Below are 18492 nucleotides of genomic sequence, written 5' to 3'. Positions count from 1 at the left end.
GTATAAACGCGCTAGTAGAAATCACAAGACCTGGATTTAGAATCATGAAATGGGTCCCATCATTTTAAAAAATTTAGGATCCATTTTTACTTCGATTTTCACTTTTAGGACAAATTCTTTCATTAGTTTTATTTTCTAATAAATTTGTTGTTGTAATAATAACTTTAAATATAAAAATCAAAATCACTCACGGTGAATTCTTCTTTACTCTAGGGTTTAGTTCATCTTTCTATTTGTACTCAATGTCAAAAATATTTCGAGCATAATGGATCGAATATCTCTATACTATATGAAAAAAAAAAGTACAGATAAATTTCCTAAAATTTATGTCAATACGTGTGGAATACAACCTAACGATGCCCTAACGTGACTCTTACAACCCAAAACACGAAGGGCTTTTCTCCACCATGAAGACCCTTTACCTCCACCTCTCTTAACGGAAACCGTTTCTCCTCCGTCAAACGACGGAAACATAGACGACCGATTCAGTTGACTCTGCCGGATTCTAATATCCCTCAATTTCATGTTCGTCGGAAATTTCATCAATCCGAACATGAAAAAATTCCATTTCGGCCTCACCGTTACTTTCCTCACCGGAAAATCACAATTCCGTGCAAGAATCTGATTACGATTAATCTTCTTTGCCGGAGACATTGATCTCTTCGATTTACGGTAATCTAAAGAATAAAAACTCCTCATCGAATTAGATCTTTGTGATTCATTCAAAGAATCCGATTCTGAAGTAAAATCAAAGAATTGATCATCACTTTCTTCTTCAATTTTATTGGGATAATTAGAAAGAGTAATAGGTGAGCTGTAAGAAAGAAGCTTTCCGCAGAATATGATATCTTGAGAGAAGCACTTCTCAGAAGTCAGATCGTTAAAGAACTCGAACAACTCCTCCTCTGTTGATCTTCGATGATCAAATTCTCTAGAATCTGATAAATCTTCCCAATCTCCTCCCAAAGGAAGATCGCAGAGTGAGAGCGCTTCCTCTACTTCTGATTCTTCATATTGATCTTTCTTTTGATTTTCCATCAAATTCTTCATCGATTCCGATACAAAAGCGATTCTAGAAGCTAAGAAGAAGACTAACGTTAGAGTAGTTGAGGATAGTTTGTTATGTCGTAGACTTGGATTTGAGGTGTTTAAACTTTAAATATATAAGGATCTGAGTCTTCTAAGCTGACGCGCGAGACTAGCGAGAAGGATTGAAAAGTAGAAATTTTCGGCATGAGTGGTTGACACGCCATTTGGAATTCTAGAAAGAAGAGAAGAAGGAAAGAAAAAACAGAAAATAAGGTCAGTTTGTCGGGTTGAGGATTTGCTCATTCTGAACTAGGGTATTTAGATGTTTAAATCGACAGTATGTAGCCACGAGTCCTAGAAAATAAAATAATGAGGTAATATAACAGGTGGCAGTTTTTAATTACTTCAAATAATTAAACATCCTCATTTCTAAACAGCAAATAGCAGGAGGGTGTAATTGCGGCGGGTCCCTATAGTATGATAGTTTTGTTGGCTTGACTTTCTAGAAGAGCGAGACAAGAATCAGAATCACATACGGTGTCCATGTGGCAGTTTTTTTGTTAGAAATTAAAACAAATTCTTAAGAGTTAACTCCTATACTTTCTCTAGTCATTCTCAGTTTGATTTATTTAATCTCTAATAAAAACATGTCCCGTAGACACGACTGATTGTTATACAAATGGATACTGTTCTAGATCGCAACTCCAGAAAAAAAAAATGATCTTTTTCTTGTTAAAATATATAAAATTTTATCGTACACCTTCCTTACGTCCAATTTTAAGTGTGCGAAAAATTACTTAAGGACCATAATATAGGTTTATCTTTCTACTTAACTACTTCAAATTCTTAGGTAGTAATTGCATAATCCGTTTTGCTCATTTTTCCATCTAAACTTTAGCAAATGTTTCAAAGTATCCAGAATACCTCTCCCCCCCTCCCTTCTTTTAAATTAATTGGGTTTTTCAACACTAACTATCATTCATTCTTATGATTTCAGAAGGTAAATGTCATTTATCATTTCAAAGATTTATAATCCAAATCTTATTTAGAGCATGATTTGTTTTTTAATCAGAGTATCCATTTTTCACCATCAATTTTGGGATGGTGGAGGGAACACAAAACTCCAAATTCGATGAGATGATGAATTTGTTGAGAGAGACAATTGAGATTCATGAGAAGATACTCCATAAATTGATGGTAGAAATAGAAATCATGAATCTCAAAATTGACAAACTTTCCAAAGGATGTTCCCAGAAAATCAAGGAAGATTCAAATAAAAGATTTTAACTAGTAATAAAGATTTTACCCTTACTGAGGGTCTTTGAGTTCACCTTGTGACATAAAAAACATAATCCAATGCTTAAGGTTGTATAAGAAAAAATTCTATAAATTTCTAAAAAAAAATTCTAAACAATTAAAGTTAATTTTCAACATTGAATTTAAATTTTTAAGTTTTAGAGTTAGGTGGAAGGTTGGTTGCCTTCCATTTTCAAAACCTTAAATCAAGTCTAAAGAAATTATTTTTTTCAAAAACTAAAATAAAATGAATTTGAATTTTTCAACCAAATTTATAGGGCTGCAGTGTTGGATTACTAATGTGGTAATCCGTTTCAATAAAACAAAAATCTTATTAAATTATTAAAGAAAATGTTTCTCTTTAAAATGGCATGTTGACCAAATGTCCCTTTAAAATATTCTTGAACTCATGTTGAAAATTGAAATGCGTTCGAGTAGTTGGTGTGATTGAACTGAAGTGGAGCCCACCCATTGTCTTATTCTGAGTAGAGGTTTCTTGGTACCTACTTTCTAAGTCTTCTTTCCTCATAAAGGGGTTATCATAGTTGGCTTCTAGAGGGCTATTATTAGCGCCATCCCGAGAAGACAATGTGGTGCAGCTTATTTACAAAGTTTGCTTCTCGAAGAGTATCTTTGACGCAAATCGATTTGCATGTATTACAGAAATTAAATAATGTATGCTTAACGATAAATTTCAAAATAATTAAATTTTCTATCATATAATTGTGAAAGTTCTTAACTCTTACAAGAAGTTATTTAAAAATGGGTATATCTCTCTATAATTATTTCAAACACGCATTTGGATTTGTAAATTCAAAAATTAAAATTTTATTTTTCTAAATCTCTCGACAGAAAAAACTTCAAATTAGATCATTTTCCATTGCAGGTTGAAGATGGAGGTATTTAAGTTATTTTTCATAAATTTGGATGACACAATGTAATTTTGAAAAAAAAAAATCAAACATAGAGAAAAATTTTCTAATTAAAAAAAAAATATATATTTTTAAATGATAAGTTTTAATATTTTGATAATACTTCCAAGTCTTGCTGAAGTGATAATTAACCAATCTTGCCTGAGGTAAAGCTAGGATGTTTTTTTCGATTAGTGGGGCCTAGGTACTAACCAAGGGTGAGTTAGGATTTTCTTGTAGTGGGGGCAAATTATAGATAATGATACATCTAAAGAGTTTGAAGATGAATGGTTTTGAAAAGAGATTTAGAGATTTTTAGTTGGAAATTGAAGAAAATGACATTTATGTTATTCATTTAGTTTATGAGAGAATGCTCAATCAAGAGGAAATGTCATATTCAAAAAATTGAAAGGAAAGGGAGGGGGGGGGGGGGGGGGGATTCATGATATGTAATTAGTTTAAAATGCATGGGTGTCTCAAAGTTCTATGAGGGCAATTGCCCCCACTGTTTCTTTACTAACTCCGCGCTAGTGCTAACAATAAAAATCACAAGTATAAGGTGGAGCAATGAAGCTTATGGCTAAGGTGCTTAGAAAGACTTGGATGACTTGAGTACACAAGAATCATAAGCTTATCAATAAGTCATTGCAAAAAATTCCTCGACAATCCAACTTAAATTATTAACTTAAGTATAATGATTTTCTAACTCAACTTTGACAGACTAACCCAAAAACTCACTAACATGGCATCTGCAAGAGCTGTAGATTTTTTTTTCCTTTAGGATACACAACTGCACATCCCCCTAAACATGTGCAGTTGTGTATCATGAGGGAAAAAAATTTACAATTTTTTCACATACCATGTCAGTGAGTTTTTTAGTTATTCTATCTAGTTGAGTAAGAACATCAATACTCTTAAATTAATGAGTATGATAAACTCCAAATAAAGAATCCTTTATAAATACCAAACAAATGGTAAGAGTTTAAAACAACATTTTTACAGTAAGAATGTTTGAGATTTGATGACTCTATTAGTAGTCAAGATGCATGGTATCTCTATTAATAGAAAAATAAAAATGGAGGGATATATAAAAAAAACTTTAGGGCTGCTGAACCGTTCACTACATATATATAGAGTGAGAGAGAGAGAGAGAGAGAGAGAGATTTTCTAACAATAGATTCTAGATGTGAGGAACCATAAAGAACCTTGTAGATCTACGCACTTCTGTGTTTGATTCTTGATCTATTGAAGATATTCACCAAAGACAATCAATTCTTCCTTTATTTATTTCATTTGTTTTTAAATCATTTATATAATCTGCTAATCTTGATGTGTTTCTCATTCATAGTTATCTAAATGAAAAATGGTAGCAAATTTTTTTTTTTTATTTCATGAAATTTTAAGGTTTTGTTTATAAAATTTACCCAGTGTTGAACCTCGACGCTGTAATGTATTATAGAGTTGAGGCTAAACGATACCTATTATCAAGGTTCGACGTTATGAACATTTTTCACTTACACAAAATTTTGTTGGACAATTTTGTCGAGATTCAACTGTAGGTATCTTTGAGCCTCAACTAAAGTTGAACCTTGACACTATGATAAATTCCAGCGTCAAGGTTGGACACTGGATAAATGTTATCAACAAAATCGTAACAATTTCATGAAATTAATTTTTTTTCTTTTTTGTAACTATTTTTCATGTTAAAGCTATGGATGCGAAATATATCAAAGTTATAAGAATTTATAAATGATTTAAAAAAAAATGAAAGAAATAGATGAGACTTAGACTATAGAAATGATTTAAAAAATAAAAGAAATAGACGAGAGTTACAAGATTCACTATTGGTCATCGAATCTATAGCCTCTTTAGTGATCTCCTATGACTTTTCGCTAGGTTTTGCTAGAGATAACAAATCTCTCTGTATTTTGATGGCATGAAATGTTGAAGAAAGAGTAAGTTATAATTTATAGATTATTTTTAAGCGTTTATTAGAGAAATTGTAGGTGAGGGTATTTCTATAAAAAAAACATGAGTTAAATAACCCTATTATGAGTATTAAAATATCTGGCCATGTTTTCCCATTGCCATAAACATATGGAATTTTTATGCTAAATGTCCAATAAACAATCTCCTTTATACATATCTTCTTTCTCAAAATAGTAATTTATGTATTTGTTTAAAAAGTTTTCTAGCAATATTTCAAATCCAAGGATGATTTGGGCGAGGGTGGATCCTCTATACTCGTTTTTCCTTGCAGTTATGTGTAATTGATTTTTACGGGTGAGGGATTGCCATGTTGAAAATCCATCCGTTAAAAAATTGTAGGGTAGGATCATCCATTTTCAAAGCTTTTGATCTGGCTAATTTTTTTTTTCAATATATATTTATTTAAAATCTGATCTACATTCTGATCCTAATTTTTCCTTTTTACTATGTCTCTTTTCACAAGTAAAACATCACTCGAGGGAATTGCTGGAAAAATCTACCCTGCGTGATGCTCTTCTGGTTTGGACCACATGAATTGCCACGTTGGCAATCTGACACCACAACCTTCTAGATATCATGGTAGAAATGAGATTGAATGATGTAGCACAAGTGGAAAATGATTTTAAGAAATGTTTAGACCCCCAAAAGTCCAAGTGAAAAACCTAAATGCATTATTGGAAATCACGAGACCTGGATTTTGATTCATTCAATGAGACTCATTTTTGAAGAGACTCGTTAAGATTTGTAGGAATAAACTTCTTTTATATAAAAATTTGAGTTATGCTAGAGTAACATTGTAATTGAAATCATTTGAGACATTAGTGTGCATAGAAACATAAATGCTTTTCACTCATATGTATGTCAATGAAAAGAATCTATGATTTTATGGACACCATGATTTTAAAACTCGCCCGAGATCGAGACATATGGCCCAAGATAACTCCGTATTGGAGTTGAACGAGACCAACTCACAAAGTCACTTTTTTTTATCGAGATTTAGGACTCACGTCCAATTCTTTTATTTTTGAACGAAATGGCTCAAACATAACAGAAAACTAGTTCGAGACGATTTAGTATAGGGCTTGGACGAGATGAGATGCGAAACTAAGTTTTAAAATCATGATAGACACATGCACATCAGCATTGTCCCAAACAATGTCAATTTCAATGTTCGTTCTTTGGACTTCTCTAAATATAGTGGATACCAATTTTGTTTGGATGTTGACACTGTCACTACTTCATTTAACCAAAAAACACTGTCACTACTTCATTTAACCAAAAACACTTTGAGAACTTGATCAAATGTCTTGAAAATGGATGATCATTCAACTCTAAATTTAAATTTAAAATTCAAGAATGAAAATGAATATATATATATATATATATATATATATATATATATATATATTTTTTTTTTTTTTTTTTTGGAAAGTTCCTTAATTTTGTGATGGCATCCAACAAATGTCTCTGTATGACATACGAAAATTTTCCATACCAACTTATTGAGAAAATATCTTTTCTAAAAGAATTTATAAGATTAATATGGTTTCATTTGTTTAGTTGAACCGTTGGTTTCATTAAATTTTTACGACTCTGATTTAGAATGTTTTTCGTAGAAGATACCCACTCAAGAAATTAAGGGTAATGCAAAAATATTTCGAGCATGATTGATCGAATATCTCTGTAAGCAAAAAGATACAAATAAATTTCCTAAAATTTATGTCAATACGTGTGGAATACAACCTAACGATGCCCTAATGTGACTCTTAAAACCCAAAGCACGAAGGACTCTTCTCCACCATGAAGACCCTTTACCTCCACCTCTCTTAACGGAAACCGTTTCTCCGCCGCCAAACGACGGAAACATAGACGGTGGATTCAATTGACTCTGCCGGATTCTAATATCCCTCAATTTCATATTCGTCGGAAATTTCATCAATCCGAACATGAAAAAATTCCATTTCGGCCTCACCGTTACTTTCCTCACCGGAAAATTACATTTCCGTGCAAGAATCCGATTAGGATTAATCTTCTTTGCCGGAGACATTGATCTCTTCGATTTACGGTAATCTAATGAATAAAAATTCCTCATCGAATTAGATCTTTGTGATTCATTCAAAGAATCCGATTCTGAAGTAAAATCAAAGAATTGATCATCACTTTCTTCTTCAATTTTATTGGAATAATTAGAAAGAGTAACAGGTGAGCTGTAAGAGAGAAGCTTTCCGCAGAATATGATATCTTGAGAGAAGCACTTCTCAGAAGTCAGATCGTTAAAGAACTCGAACAACTCCTCCTCTGTTGATCTTCGATGATCAAATTCTCTAGAATCTGGTACATCTTCCCGATCTCCTCCCAAAGCAAGATCGCAGAATGAGAGCGCATCCTCTGCTTCTGATTCTTCATATTGATCTTCCTTTTGATTTTCCATCAAATCCTTCATCGATTCCAATACAAAAGCGATTCTAGAAGCTAAGAAGAAGACTAACGTCAGAGTAGTTGAGGATAGTTTGTTATGTTGGAGAGTTGGATTTGAGGTGTTTAAACTTCAAATATATAAGGATCTGAGTCTTCTAAGCTGACGCGCGAGACTAGCGAGAAGGATTGACAAGTAGAAATTTTCGGGATGAGTGGTTGAAACGCCATTTGGAATTCTAGAAAGAAGAGGGGAAGCAATGAAAGAGAGAATAAGGTTTAGTTTGTCGGGTTGAGGATTTGCTCATACTGAACTAGGGTATTAAGATGTTTAAATCCACATTATGTAACCACGTGTCCTAGAAAAATAAAATAATGAGTAATATAACACGTGGCAGTTTTTAATTACTTTCAAATAATTAAACATCCTTATTACTTAACAGCAAATAGCAGGAGGGTGTAATTGTGGCAGGTGTGATGATAGTTCGGCTTTCTAGAAGAGCGAGACAAGAATCAGAATCACATACGGTGTTCCGTTCCTATGTAATAGGAACGGTGTCTAAGTGGCAGTTTTATGTTAGAGGTTAAAACAAATTCTTAGAGTTAATTCCTACTCTTTCTCTAGTCATTAGTAGTTTGATGTATTTAATCTCTAATAAAAACATGTCACATAGACACGACTGGTTGTTATACAAACGAACACTGTTCTAGATCCAACTCGAGAAAAAAATGATCTTTTTCCTGATAAAATATATTAAATTTTGTCATACCCTTTCCTTACGTCCAATTTTAAGTGTGGGAAAAATTACTTAAGGATCATAATTTAAGTACTTCAAATTCTTAGGTAGTAAATGTATAATCCGTTTGAAAAATGCTGAGGTGACACAAGGTATTTACTGCGATTCTCACAATTCTTACGTGGGATATGTGCATATAACCATAGATGTGTTTCCTTGCGATACGAGTAAAAATCATCTATGGTTATGTACGCATCTCCATGTCAGACTTGTGAGAATCACAATAAATCCTGTGTCACCCCAACACGACTCAATTCGTTTTGTTCATTTTTCCATCTAAATGTCCTCACTTTAGCAAATGTTTCAACATCCCCCCCACATTCTTTTAACTTAATTGAGTTTTTCAACATTAATTATTATCCGTTCTTATGATTTCAGAAAGCGAATGACATTTATCATGTCAAAGATTTATAATCCAAATCTTATTTAGAACATGATTTAAAAAAAAAATCAAAGTATCCATTTTTCACCACAAATTCTAAGATGACAGACGGAACACATAATTCCAAATTCGATGAGATGATGAATTTGTTGAGGGAGACAATAGAGATTCATGGGAAGATGCCCCATAAATTGATGGTAGAAATATTAATGGATTTCAAAATTGAGAAACTTTCCAGAGAACATACCAAGGAAGTTAAGGAAAATTTAAATCATAGATTTTAACAAGTAATAAAGATTTTACTCTTACTGAGGGTCTTTGAGTTGACATCAAAAACATAATCCAATGCTTCAAGATTGTATGGGAAATTTTTTTATGAACTTTTTTAAAAAAATCCAAAAAAATTAAAATTAATTTTTAAAATTGAAAATTAAAATTTTAAGTTTTGGAGTTAGGTGGAAGGTTAGTTGCTGTATATTTTCAAAATCTTAAATCAAGTCCAAAGAAATTGTTTTTTTCAAAAAAAAAAAAGAATCCGAGTTTTTCGACGAAATTTATAGGGCTGTAGTGTTGGGTGGCTAATGTGTTATCCGTTTGAGTAAAACCAAAATCTTATTAAATTATTAAGGAAAATGTTTCTCTTTAAAATAGCATGTTGACCAAATGTCTCTCGAAAGTATTCGTGGACTCATGTTGAAAATTGAAATGCGTTCAAGTAGTTGGTGTGATTGAACTGAAGTGGAGCCCACCCATTGTCTTATTGTGAGTAGAGGTTTCTTGGTATCTCATTTTTTCTCATACGGGGCTTATTAAAATGCGCTTCTAGAGGGTTATTATTAGCGCCAACCCAAGAAGACAATGTGGTGCATCAGCTTATTTGCAAAGTTTGCTTCTCGAAGAGTATCTTTGACGCAAATACGACTATCAAATCGATTTGCATGTATTACAGAAATTAAATAATGTAAGCTTAACGATAAATTTTGAAACAATTAAAATTTCTACCATATAATTGTGAAAGTTCTTAACTTTTACAAGAAGTTATTTAAAAATGAGTATACCTCTCTGTAATTAATTTCAAACACGCATTTGGATTTGTGAATTCAAAATTAAAATTTCGTTTTTCTAAATCTCTCGACAGAAAAAACTTTCAAATTAGACCATTTTTCATTGCAGGTTGAAGATGGAGGTATTTAAGTTATTTTTCATAAGTTTGGATGAATCAATGTAATTTTGAAAAAAAAAAAAAAAAACATAGAGAAAAAAATTTTGATTTAAAAAAAAAAAATCTATTTCTAACTGATAAGTTTAATATTTTGAGAAATACTTGTAAGTCTAGCTGAAGTGATAATTAACCAATCTTGCATGGGTAAAGTTTGGATTTTTTTTTTTTGTTAGTGGGGCCTAGGTGCTAACCAAGGGTGAGCTAGGATTTTCTTGTAGTGGGGACAAATTATGGATAATGGTACAACTGAAGAGCTTGAAGATGAATGGTTTTTAAAAGAAATTTAGAGATTTTTAGTTGGAAATTGAAGAAAATGATATTTATGTCATTTTCATTTAGTTTATGAGAAAATGCTCAATCAAGAGGAAATGTCATCTTCAAAAAATTGAAAGAACCGAGGATGGGGGGGGCACAAATGAGGAGGGAGGTGATTGGTGTGGGTAAACGGGACATGTAATAAGTTTAAAATGCATAGGTGTCTCAAAGTTCAGTGGGGGCAATTGCCCCCATTGTTTCCTTACCAACTCTATCCTGGTGCTAAAAATAAAAATGGCAAGTATAAGGTGGAGCAATGAAGCTTATGGCTAAGGTGCCTAGAAAGACCTGGATGACTTGAGTACACAAGAATCATAAACTTATCCATAAGTCATTGCAAAAATTCTTTGACAATCCAAAGAAAAAAGGAAGCTATTATGGTTCCAACTTAAATTATTAACTTAAGTGTAATGATTTTCTAACTCAACTTTGACAAACTAACTTAAAAACTCACTGACATGGCACGTGCAAGAGCCGTCGATTTTTTTTCCTTCAGGATACACAATTGCACATCCCCCTAAACATATGCAGTTGTGTATCCTGAGGGTAAAAAAATCTATAATTTTTTCACATGCCACGTCAGTGAGTTTTTGAGTTATTTCGTCAAGTTGAGTTAGAATATCAATACTCTTAAATTAATGAGTATGATAAACTCCAAATAAAGAATCCTTTATAAATACCAAATAAATGGTAAGAGTTTAAAACAACCTTTTTTAATAGTAAAAATGTCTGAGATTTGATGACTCTATCAATAGTTGAAAATCTCATCCAAATTTATAAAAATCTAGTTGAGTCAATTGATTTTAATATTTTATTTCTATGAAATAAAAAGATTTTGTGATTGAGCATCTAGTAATCGACCTTGACACTATTTTAAATCTCGATATTTGTCTTGTCTTGTCCCCCATTGATATCTAATTGACTTCGCCAAATTATTTTATTCCGAACTATATAAATTATTTAACTCAATTTATAATTATTTTTGGGCCTCAGAACACTTCCCTTTTAGTAATTTCATAAACAAATGATGGTTCACATCTCAACCTCACCTGTTACTCTTTTCGTGAAGACCTAAATCAAAGGTGTATTGTCTTCTATTTCAAGATGTAGGGTATCTCTATTATTAGAAAAGAAAATGGAGAGATAGATACAAATTTCTATTATTTTTTATGATGGTTCTATGAATAAATAATTTTTCACTTACACAAATTTCTGCTGGACAATTTCTCCAATAAACCCTTAAAAATAATCTTGTAAATTGTAACTTCATCCCTCTCAAAATTTTATACCATCAAAATAAATAAATAGAGAGAGATCCGTTTTCTAACATATAGACTCTAGCTATGAGGAACCATAAAGAGCCTTGTAGATCTACGTACTTTTGTGTTTGATTCTTGATCTATTGAAGATATTAACCAAAGACAATCAAATTTTCCTCTATTTCTTTCATTTGTTTTTAAATTATTTATATAATCTTCTAATCTTGATGCATTTCTCATTCATAGTTATCTAAATGAAAAATGGTAACAATTTTTTTTTTTTTTTGATTTCATGAAAATTTTAAGGTTTTGTTTATAAAATTTACCTAGTGTTGAACCTCGACACTGTAATGTATTATAGAGTCGAGGCTAAACAATACCTATTGTTAAGGTTCGACGTTATGAACATTTTTTACTTACACAAATTTCTGTTGGACAATTTTGTTAAGATTCAACTATAGGTATCCTTGAGCCTCGACTAAAGTAGAACCCTAACAATATGATACATTCCAGCGTCAAGGTTCGACACTGGATAAATATTATGAACAAAATTGTAAAAAATTCATGAAATTAATTAAATTTTTTTTTGTGACTATTTTTCATTTTGTAGTTATGGAAAAGAAATATATTAAGATTATAAGAATTTATAAATGATTTAAAAAAATGAAAGAAATAGATGAGACTTAGACTATAGAAATGATTTAAAAAATAAAAGAAATGGGTGAGAGTTACAAGATTCACTATTGGTCATCGAATTTATTGCCTCTTTGGTGATCTCCAATGACTTTTTGCTAGATATTGCTAGAGATAGCAAATCTCTCTTTATTTTGAAGGCATAAAATGTTGAAGAAAGAGGAAGTTATAATTTATAGATTAATTTTAAGCGTTTATTAGAGAAATTGTAGGTGAGGGTAATTCTATCCGAAAACATGAGTTACCATAAGAAATAATCCTATTTTGAATATTAAAAAATCTGTCCATTTTTTCCCATTGCCATAAACATATGGAATTTTTATGCTAAATGTCCAATAAACAATCTCCTTTATAAATATCTTCTTTCTCAAAATAGTAATTTATGTAGTTGTTTAAAAAGTCTTCTAGCAATATTTCAAATCCAAGGATGATTTGGGCGAGGGTGGATTCTCTATACTAGTTTTTCCTTGCAGTTATGTGTAATTGATTTTTACGGTTGAGGGATTGCCATGTCAAAAATCCATGCGTTAAAAAATTGTAGAGCAGGTTCATCCATTTTCAAAGCCTTTCATTTGACTTAAAAAAAAAAAAATTCAATATTTTAAAAAAAAAAATCTGATCTACACCATGATCCTAATTTTTCTTTTAACTATGTCTCTTTCCACAATTAAAACATCACTTCAGGGAATTGCCTACAGGATGCCCTTCTGGTTTGGACCACATGGTTGGCAATCTGACACCACAACCTTCTAGATATCATGGTAGAAATGAGATTGAATGATGTAGCAATAGTGGAAAATGATTTTAAGGACTGTTTTGACCTCCAAAAGTCCAAGTGAAAAGCCAAATGCATTATTAGAAATCACGAGACCTGGATTTTGAATCATTCAATGAGACTCATTTTTGAAGACAATCGTTAAGATTTGTAGGAATAAAACTCCTTTTATATAAAAATATGAGTTATGCTGGAGTAACATTGAAATTGACATTGTTTGGGATATTAATGTGCATAGAAAAATAAATGTTTTTCACTCATATGTATGTCAATGAAAGGTATCTATGATTCTATCGGCATCATGATTTTAAAACTTGTCTGAGATCGAGACGTATCGTTTGAGTTAACTCGGTATTGGAGTTGAACGAGACCAACTACAAAGTCACTTTTTTATTTATTGAGATTTAGGAGTCACGTCCAATTTTTTTTTATTTTTTGAATGTGACGTCTCAAACATATCAGAAAACTCGTTCGAGACAACTCATTATCAGGTCTAGATGAGACGAGGCATGAAACCGAGTTTTAAAACCATGATAGACACATTCACGTCAGCATTGTCCCATACAATGTCAATTTCAATGTTAGTTCAACGTCACTCTAGCTACTATTAAAAGACATCTTTGAATCAAACAAATTTATCTTAAGACTTCTCTAAAAGTAGTGGATACCAATTTTCTTTGGATGTTGACGTTGTCACTATTTCATTTAACTAAAAACACTTCGAGAACTTGATCAAAGGTCTTGAAAATGGATAATCATTGAACTCTAAATTTAAAATTAAAATTCAAAGATGACATTGACGATGCTTTTTTTTTTTTTTTAAAGTTCTTTAATTTTGTGATTGCATCAACAAATGTCTCTCCATGTCAAAAGAAAATTTTCCATACCAACTTATTAAGGAAATATCTTTTCTAAATGAATTTATAAGGTTAATATAGTTTCATTTGTTTTGTTGAACCGTTGGTTTTATTAAATTTCTACGACTCTGATTTAGAATGATTTTCGTAGAAGATATCCACTCAAGAAATTAAGGGTAATGCAAAAAAAAATTCGAGCGTGATGGATCGAATATCTCTATAAGCAAAAAAGATACAAATAAATTTCCTAAAATTTATGTCAATCCGTGAGGAATACAACCTAACGATGCCCTAACGTGACTCTTACAACCCAAGGCGCGAAGGACTCTTCTCCACCATGAAGACCTTTTACCTCCACCTCTCTCAACGGAAACCGTTTCTCCTCCGTCAAACGACGGAAACATAGACGACCGATTCAGTTGACTCTGCCGGATTCTAATATCCCTCAATTTCATATTCGTCGGAAATTTCATCAATCCGAACATGAAAAAATTCCATTTCGGCCTCACCGTTACTTTCCTCACCGGAAAATCACATTTCCGTGCAAGAATCCGATTACGATTATTCTTCTTTGCCGGAGACATTGATCTCTTCGATTTACGGTAGTCTAAAGAATAAAAACTTCTCATCGAATTAGATCTTTGTGATTCATTCAAAGAATCCGATTCTGAAGTAAAATCAAAGAATTGATCATCACTTTCTTCTTCAATTTTATTGGAATAATTAGAAAGAGTAACAGGTGAGCTGTAAGAGAGAAGCTTTCCGCAGAATATGATATCTTGAGAGAAGCACTTCTCAGAAGTCAGATCGTTAAAGAACTCGAACAACTCCTCCTCTGTTGATCTTCGATGATCAAATTCTCTAGAATCTGGTAAATCTTCCCGATCTCCTCCCAAAGCAAAATCGCAGAATGAGAGCGCTTCCTCCTCTGCTTCTGATTCTTCATATTGATCTTCCTTTTGATTTTCCATCAAATCCCTCATGGATTCCAATACGAAAGCGATTCTAGAAGCTAAGAAGAAGACTAACGTCAGAGTAGTCGAGGATAGTTTGTTATGTTGTAGAGTTGGATTTGAGGTGTTTAAACTTCAAATATATAAGGATCTGAGTCTTCTAAGCTGACGCACGAGACTTGCGAGAAGGATTGAAAAGTAGAAATTTTCGGGATGAGTGGTTGACACGCCATTTGGAATTCTAGAAAGAAGAGAGGAAGGAAAGAAAAAAACAGAGAATAAGTTTAGTTTGTCGGGTTGAGGATTTGCTCATACTGAACTAGGGTATTAAGATGTTTAAATCAACATTATGTAACCACGTGTCCTAGAAAATAAAATAATGAGGAAATATAACACGTGGCAGTTGTTTTAATTACTTTCAAATTGTTAAACATCCTCATTTCTTAACAGCAAAGAGCAGAAGGTGTAACTGTGGCGGGTCCTTTGTAGTGATGATAGTTTGGCTACTTGACTTTCTAGAAGAGCGAGACAAGAAAACAAATTCTTAGAGTTAATTCCTACTATTTTCTATTCCATGGATTTAATCTTCAATAAAAACATGTCACGTGGACATCACTGATTGTTATACAAACGGACACTGTTCTAGATGGCAACTTGAGAAGAAAATTACTTAAGGACCCTAATATTGGTTTATATATTTCTAATTAACTACTTCAAATTCTTAGACAGTAATTGTATAATCGGTCTTGCTCATTTTTCCATCTAAATGTCCTCCTCACTTTAGCAAATGTTTCAAAGCTTAATCGAGTTTTTCAACACAAATGATTACCCGTTTTGAGGGCAAATGTCATTTATCATTTCAAAGATTTATGATCTAAATCTTATTTAAAACTTGATTTTTATTATTATCAAAGTATCCATTTTTCTCCGTCAATTCTGGGATGGCAAAGGGAACACATAATTCAAAACTCGATGAGATAACAAATTTGTTGAGGGAGACAACTGAGATTCATGAGAAGATGCTCCATAAATTAATGGTGGAAATATCAATCTTAGATTTCAAAATTGAGAAAATTTCCAAAGAACGTGCCAAGGAAGTCGAAGAGAATTCAAATCAAAGAATGATTAATTGACCAATTGACTTCAAAGACCTTGATGATAAGGGAATACATGCTTGGGTGGTGTGTTAGGAGTTTCCAAGATTTGATAGAGTTGATCAGGATGGTTGGCAGTATAGGGCAAAACACTTTTTCGAATACCAACAAATGCCCAACACTCAAAAACGGCTTATAGCCTCCTTCCACTATTTACATTTTAAGATATCCTCTCTTTTTCAAACTAGTCAAATGTACCCTTAACGTGAGTATACTTTTATAAGATTAACATAAATGACTTGAACATCCTCAACAAACTCGGCTCTTCAAGAGTCTTGGAACCACAAACTGCAAATCCAAATTCAAACTGACTGAATCAACAAACTAAGTAACATGAACGTAGGCACTTTTATCATTTAAAGTAGAGTCTGATTTAGCCTTCCTAAGAAGTCCAGATTTTAACCTTACTTGGGGTATTTGGGTTCACCTTGTGATAACAAAAACATAATCCAATTAATACTTCAGGATTGTATAGGAAAAAATTCTATGAACTTCAAAAAAAAAAATCCAAAACCATTGAAGTTAAAATTTTAAGTTTTGATGTTAGGTGGAAGTTTGGTTGTCATCCATTTTCAAAATCTTAAATCAAGTTCAAAGAATTTTTTTATTTATTTTTAAATAAAATAAAAAATGAATCTGAGTTTTTCGACAAAATTTATAGGGCTGTGATGTTGCATCACTAATGTGGTAATCCGTTTGAGTAAAACCAAAATCTTACTAAATTATTAAGGAAAATGTTTATCTTTAACATAGCATGTTGACCAAATGTCTCTTTAAAATAGCATGTTGACCAGCATTTCCCTTTTAATATTATTGAACTCATGTTGAAAATTGAAATGCGTTCAAGTTATAGGTGTGATTGAACTGAAGTGGAGCCCCCCATTGTCTGCTTGTGAGTAGAGGTTTCTTGGTACCTGCTTTCTAGCTCATCTTTCCTCATAAAGGGGTTATTAAAGTTGGCTTCTAGAGGGCTATTATTAGCGCCACCCGAAGACAATGCTTATTTACAAACTTTGCTTCTCGAAGAGTACCGTTGGCGCAAATACGACTATCCACTCACCGAGTCAATTAAAATTTTAACTCGATTTGCATGTATTACAGAAATTAAATAATGTATGCTTAAAGATAAATTTCGAAACAATTCAATTTTCTACCATATAGGCCTCGTTTAAACTACTACAAACACAAAATTTTACATAATTTTGTGATTAGAGTGCTTGGTTGTGTTCAATCTAAAATTTTACGTTTGCTTGCTTATCATATAAATGTAAAATAATAATAATAATAATTTTCTTTTTAAAATTTTGTTTAAAGTTAAATAAAAAATGATAAATAATTACATATCACTTTAAAATAAATCAAAAAATTATAGACAAAACATTTCCATATAGGTCATACAATGCTATTCTCTTTAAACCAAGGTTATAATAAAAATCCAAAATCTCTTTAATCAGCTACAATTTATCTTAAAACATTTACTACATGATACCAATTTTCACTTGCTAATTTTTTATTTTGGAAAGAAATCCTATTATTGTCCTAAACATGCCAATATTAGCATTGATAGTGTCTAAATGTAACTCGCCTTAAAATCATTTTAATATCTTACATCTAATGAAAAATAATTTTTTTTTTTAATTTATAAAAAATAAATATAAATTAACGAGGTAGGATTTTATCCTTCATTTTTCTTATATTTAAAAAAAAAACATCAATATTTAAAAAATCATTTTTTGTTTTTGTTTTGTAATTTTAAAATATAAATAGAAACTAGCTCCAAGTAAGATTCTATCCCACGATTTTTTGTTTAAATAATACTTATATTAACGCTAGGTAATGTTTAAAAAGTTGAGGAAAGTGAGAGATAGCGGAGAGAGATATTTAAAAAGTTAGAGAGAGAGAAGGAGAAAGAGGAAACTTAACATAACGTAATTTTTTGTGGAGGTATTTTCTCCATAACACTTTACGAAGATTTCATTGCAATTTTAATTAAATTTTGTGTTGCTTTATAGTGGAGTCCACCAGAATTTTAGCATCCAACCATCCCACATCTCATAAACAAACGTAAACGTTTTGTTACAAGAAAGTTATTTAAAAATGAGTATATCTCCTTGTAATTATTTCAAACACGCATTTAGATTTGTGAATTCAAAAATTAAAATTTTGTCTCTATAAATCTCTCGACAAAAAAAACTTTAAACTAGACCATTTTCCATTGCAGTTTGAAGATGGAGGTATTTAAGTTATTTTTCATAAGTTTGGATGAATCAATGTAATTTTCAAAAAAACATGGTGGAAAATTTTCCAATTTAAAATAAAAAAATCTATTTCTAAATGATAAGTTTAATATTTTGAGAAATACTTCTAAGTCTTGCTGAAGTGATGATTAACCAATCTTGTCTGGGGTGAAGCTTGGATTTTTCTTTTTGTTAGTGGGACTTCGGT

At 31.7% G+C, this 18492-nt stretch overlaps 3 protein-coding genes across 3 annotated transcripts; all 3 read right to left on the bottom strand.

The window, feature by feature from the left end:
- Positions 1-324: 324 nt before the first annotated feature.
- On the bottom strand, positions 325-1050 carry LOC147397466 (uncharacterized). The gene has a single exon (XM_086450205.1). It carries the CDS (start codon positions 1048-1050, stop codon positions 325-327), a length of 726 nt encoding a protein of 241 aa, XP_086306331.1.
- A 5892-nt stretch (positions 1051-6942) lies between these two features.
- LOC147397465 (uncharacterized) lies at positions 6943-7668 on the bottom strand. The gene has a single exon (XM_086450204.1). The coding sequence runs from the start codon at positions 7666-7668 to the stop codon at positions 6943-6945; it is 726 nt and encodes a 241-aa protein (XP_086306330.1).
- Positions 7669-14194: 6526 nt separating this feature from the next.
- Positions 14195-14923, bottom strand: LOC147397464 (uncharacterized). The gene has a single exon (XM_086450203.1). It carries the CDS (start codon positions 14921-14923, stop codon positions 14195-14197), a length of 729 nt encoding a protein of 242 aa, XP_086306329.1.
- Positions 14924-18492: the final 3569 nt, after the last annotated feature.

This window comes from Akebia trifoliata, chromosome 8 (genome assembly GCF_017979445.1).
Source record: "Akebia trifoliata isolate Shusen 1 chromosome 8, ASM1797944v1, whole genome shotgun sequence".
Classification (NCBI taxonomy): domain Eukaryota; kingdom Viridiplantae; phylum Streptophyta; class Magnoliopsida; order Ranunculales; family Lardizabalaceae; genus Akebia; species Akebia trifoliata.
The sequence above is the reverse complement of the archived record's forward strand: the minus strand, read 5'-3'. Positions and strand labels throughout refer to the sequence as shown.

Coding starts and splice junctions, on each gene's coding strand:
- LOC147397466 (XM_086450205.1), bottom strand. CDS start 1,050: ATGAAGAATTTGATGGAAAATCAAAAGAAAGATCAATATGAAGAATCA.
- LOC147397465 (XM_086450204.1), bottom strand. CDS start 7,668: ATGAAGGATTTGATGGAAAATCAAAAGGAAGATCAATATGAAGAATCA.
- LOC147397464 (XM_086450203.1), bottom strand. CDS start 14,923: ATGAGGGATTTGATGGAAAATCAAAAGGAAGATCAATATGAAGAATCA.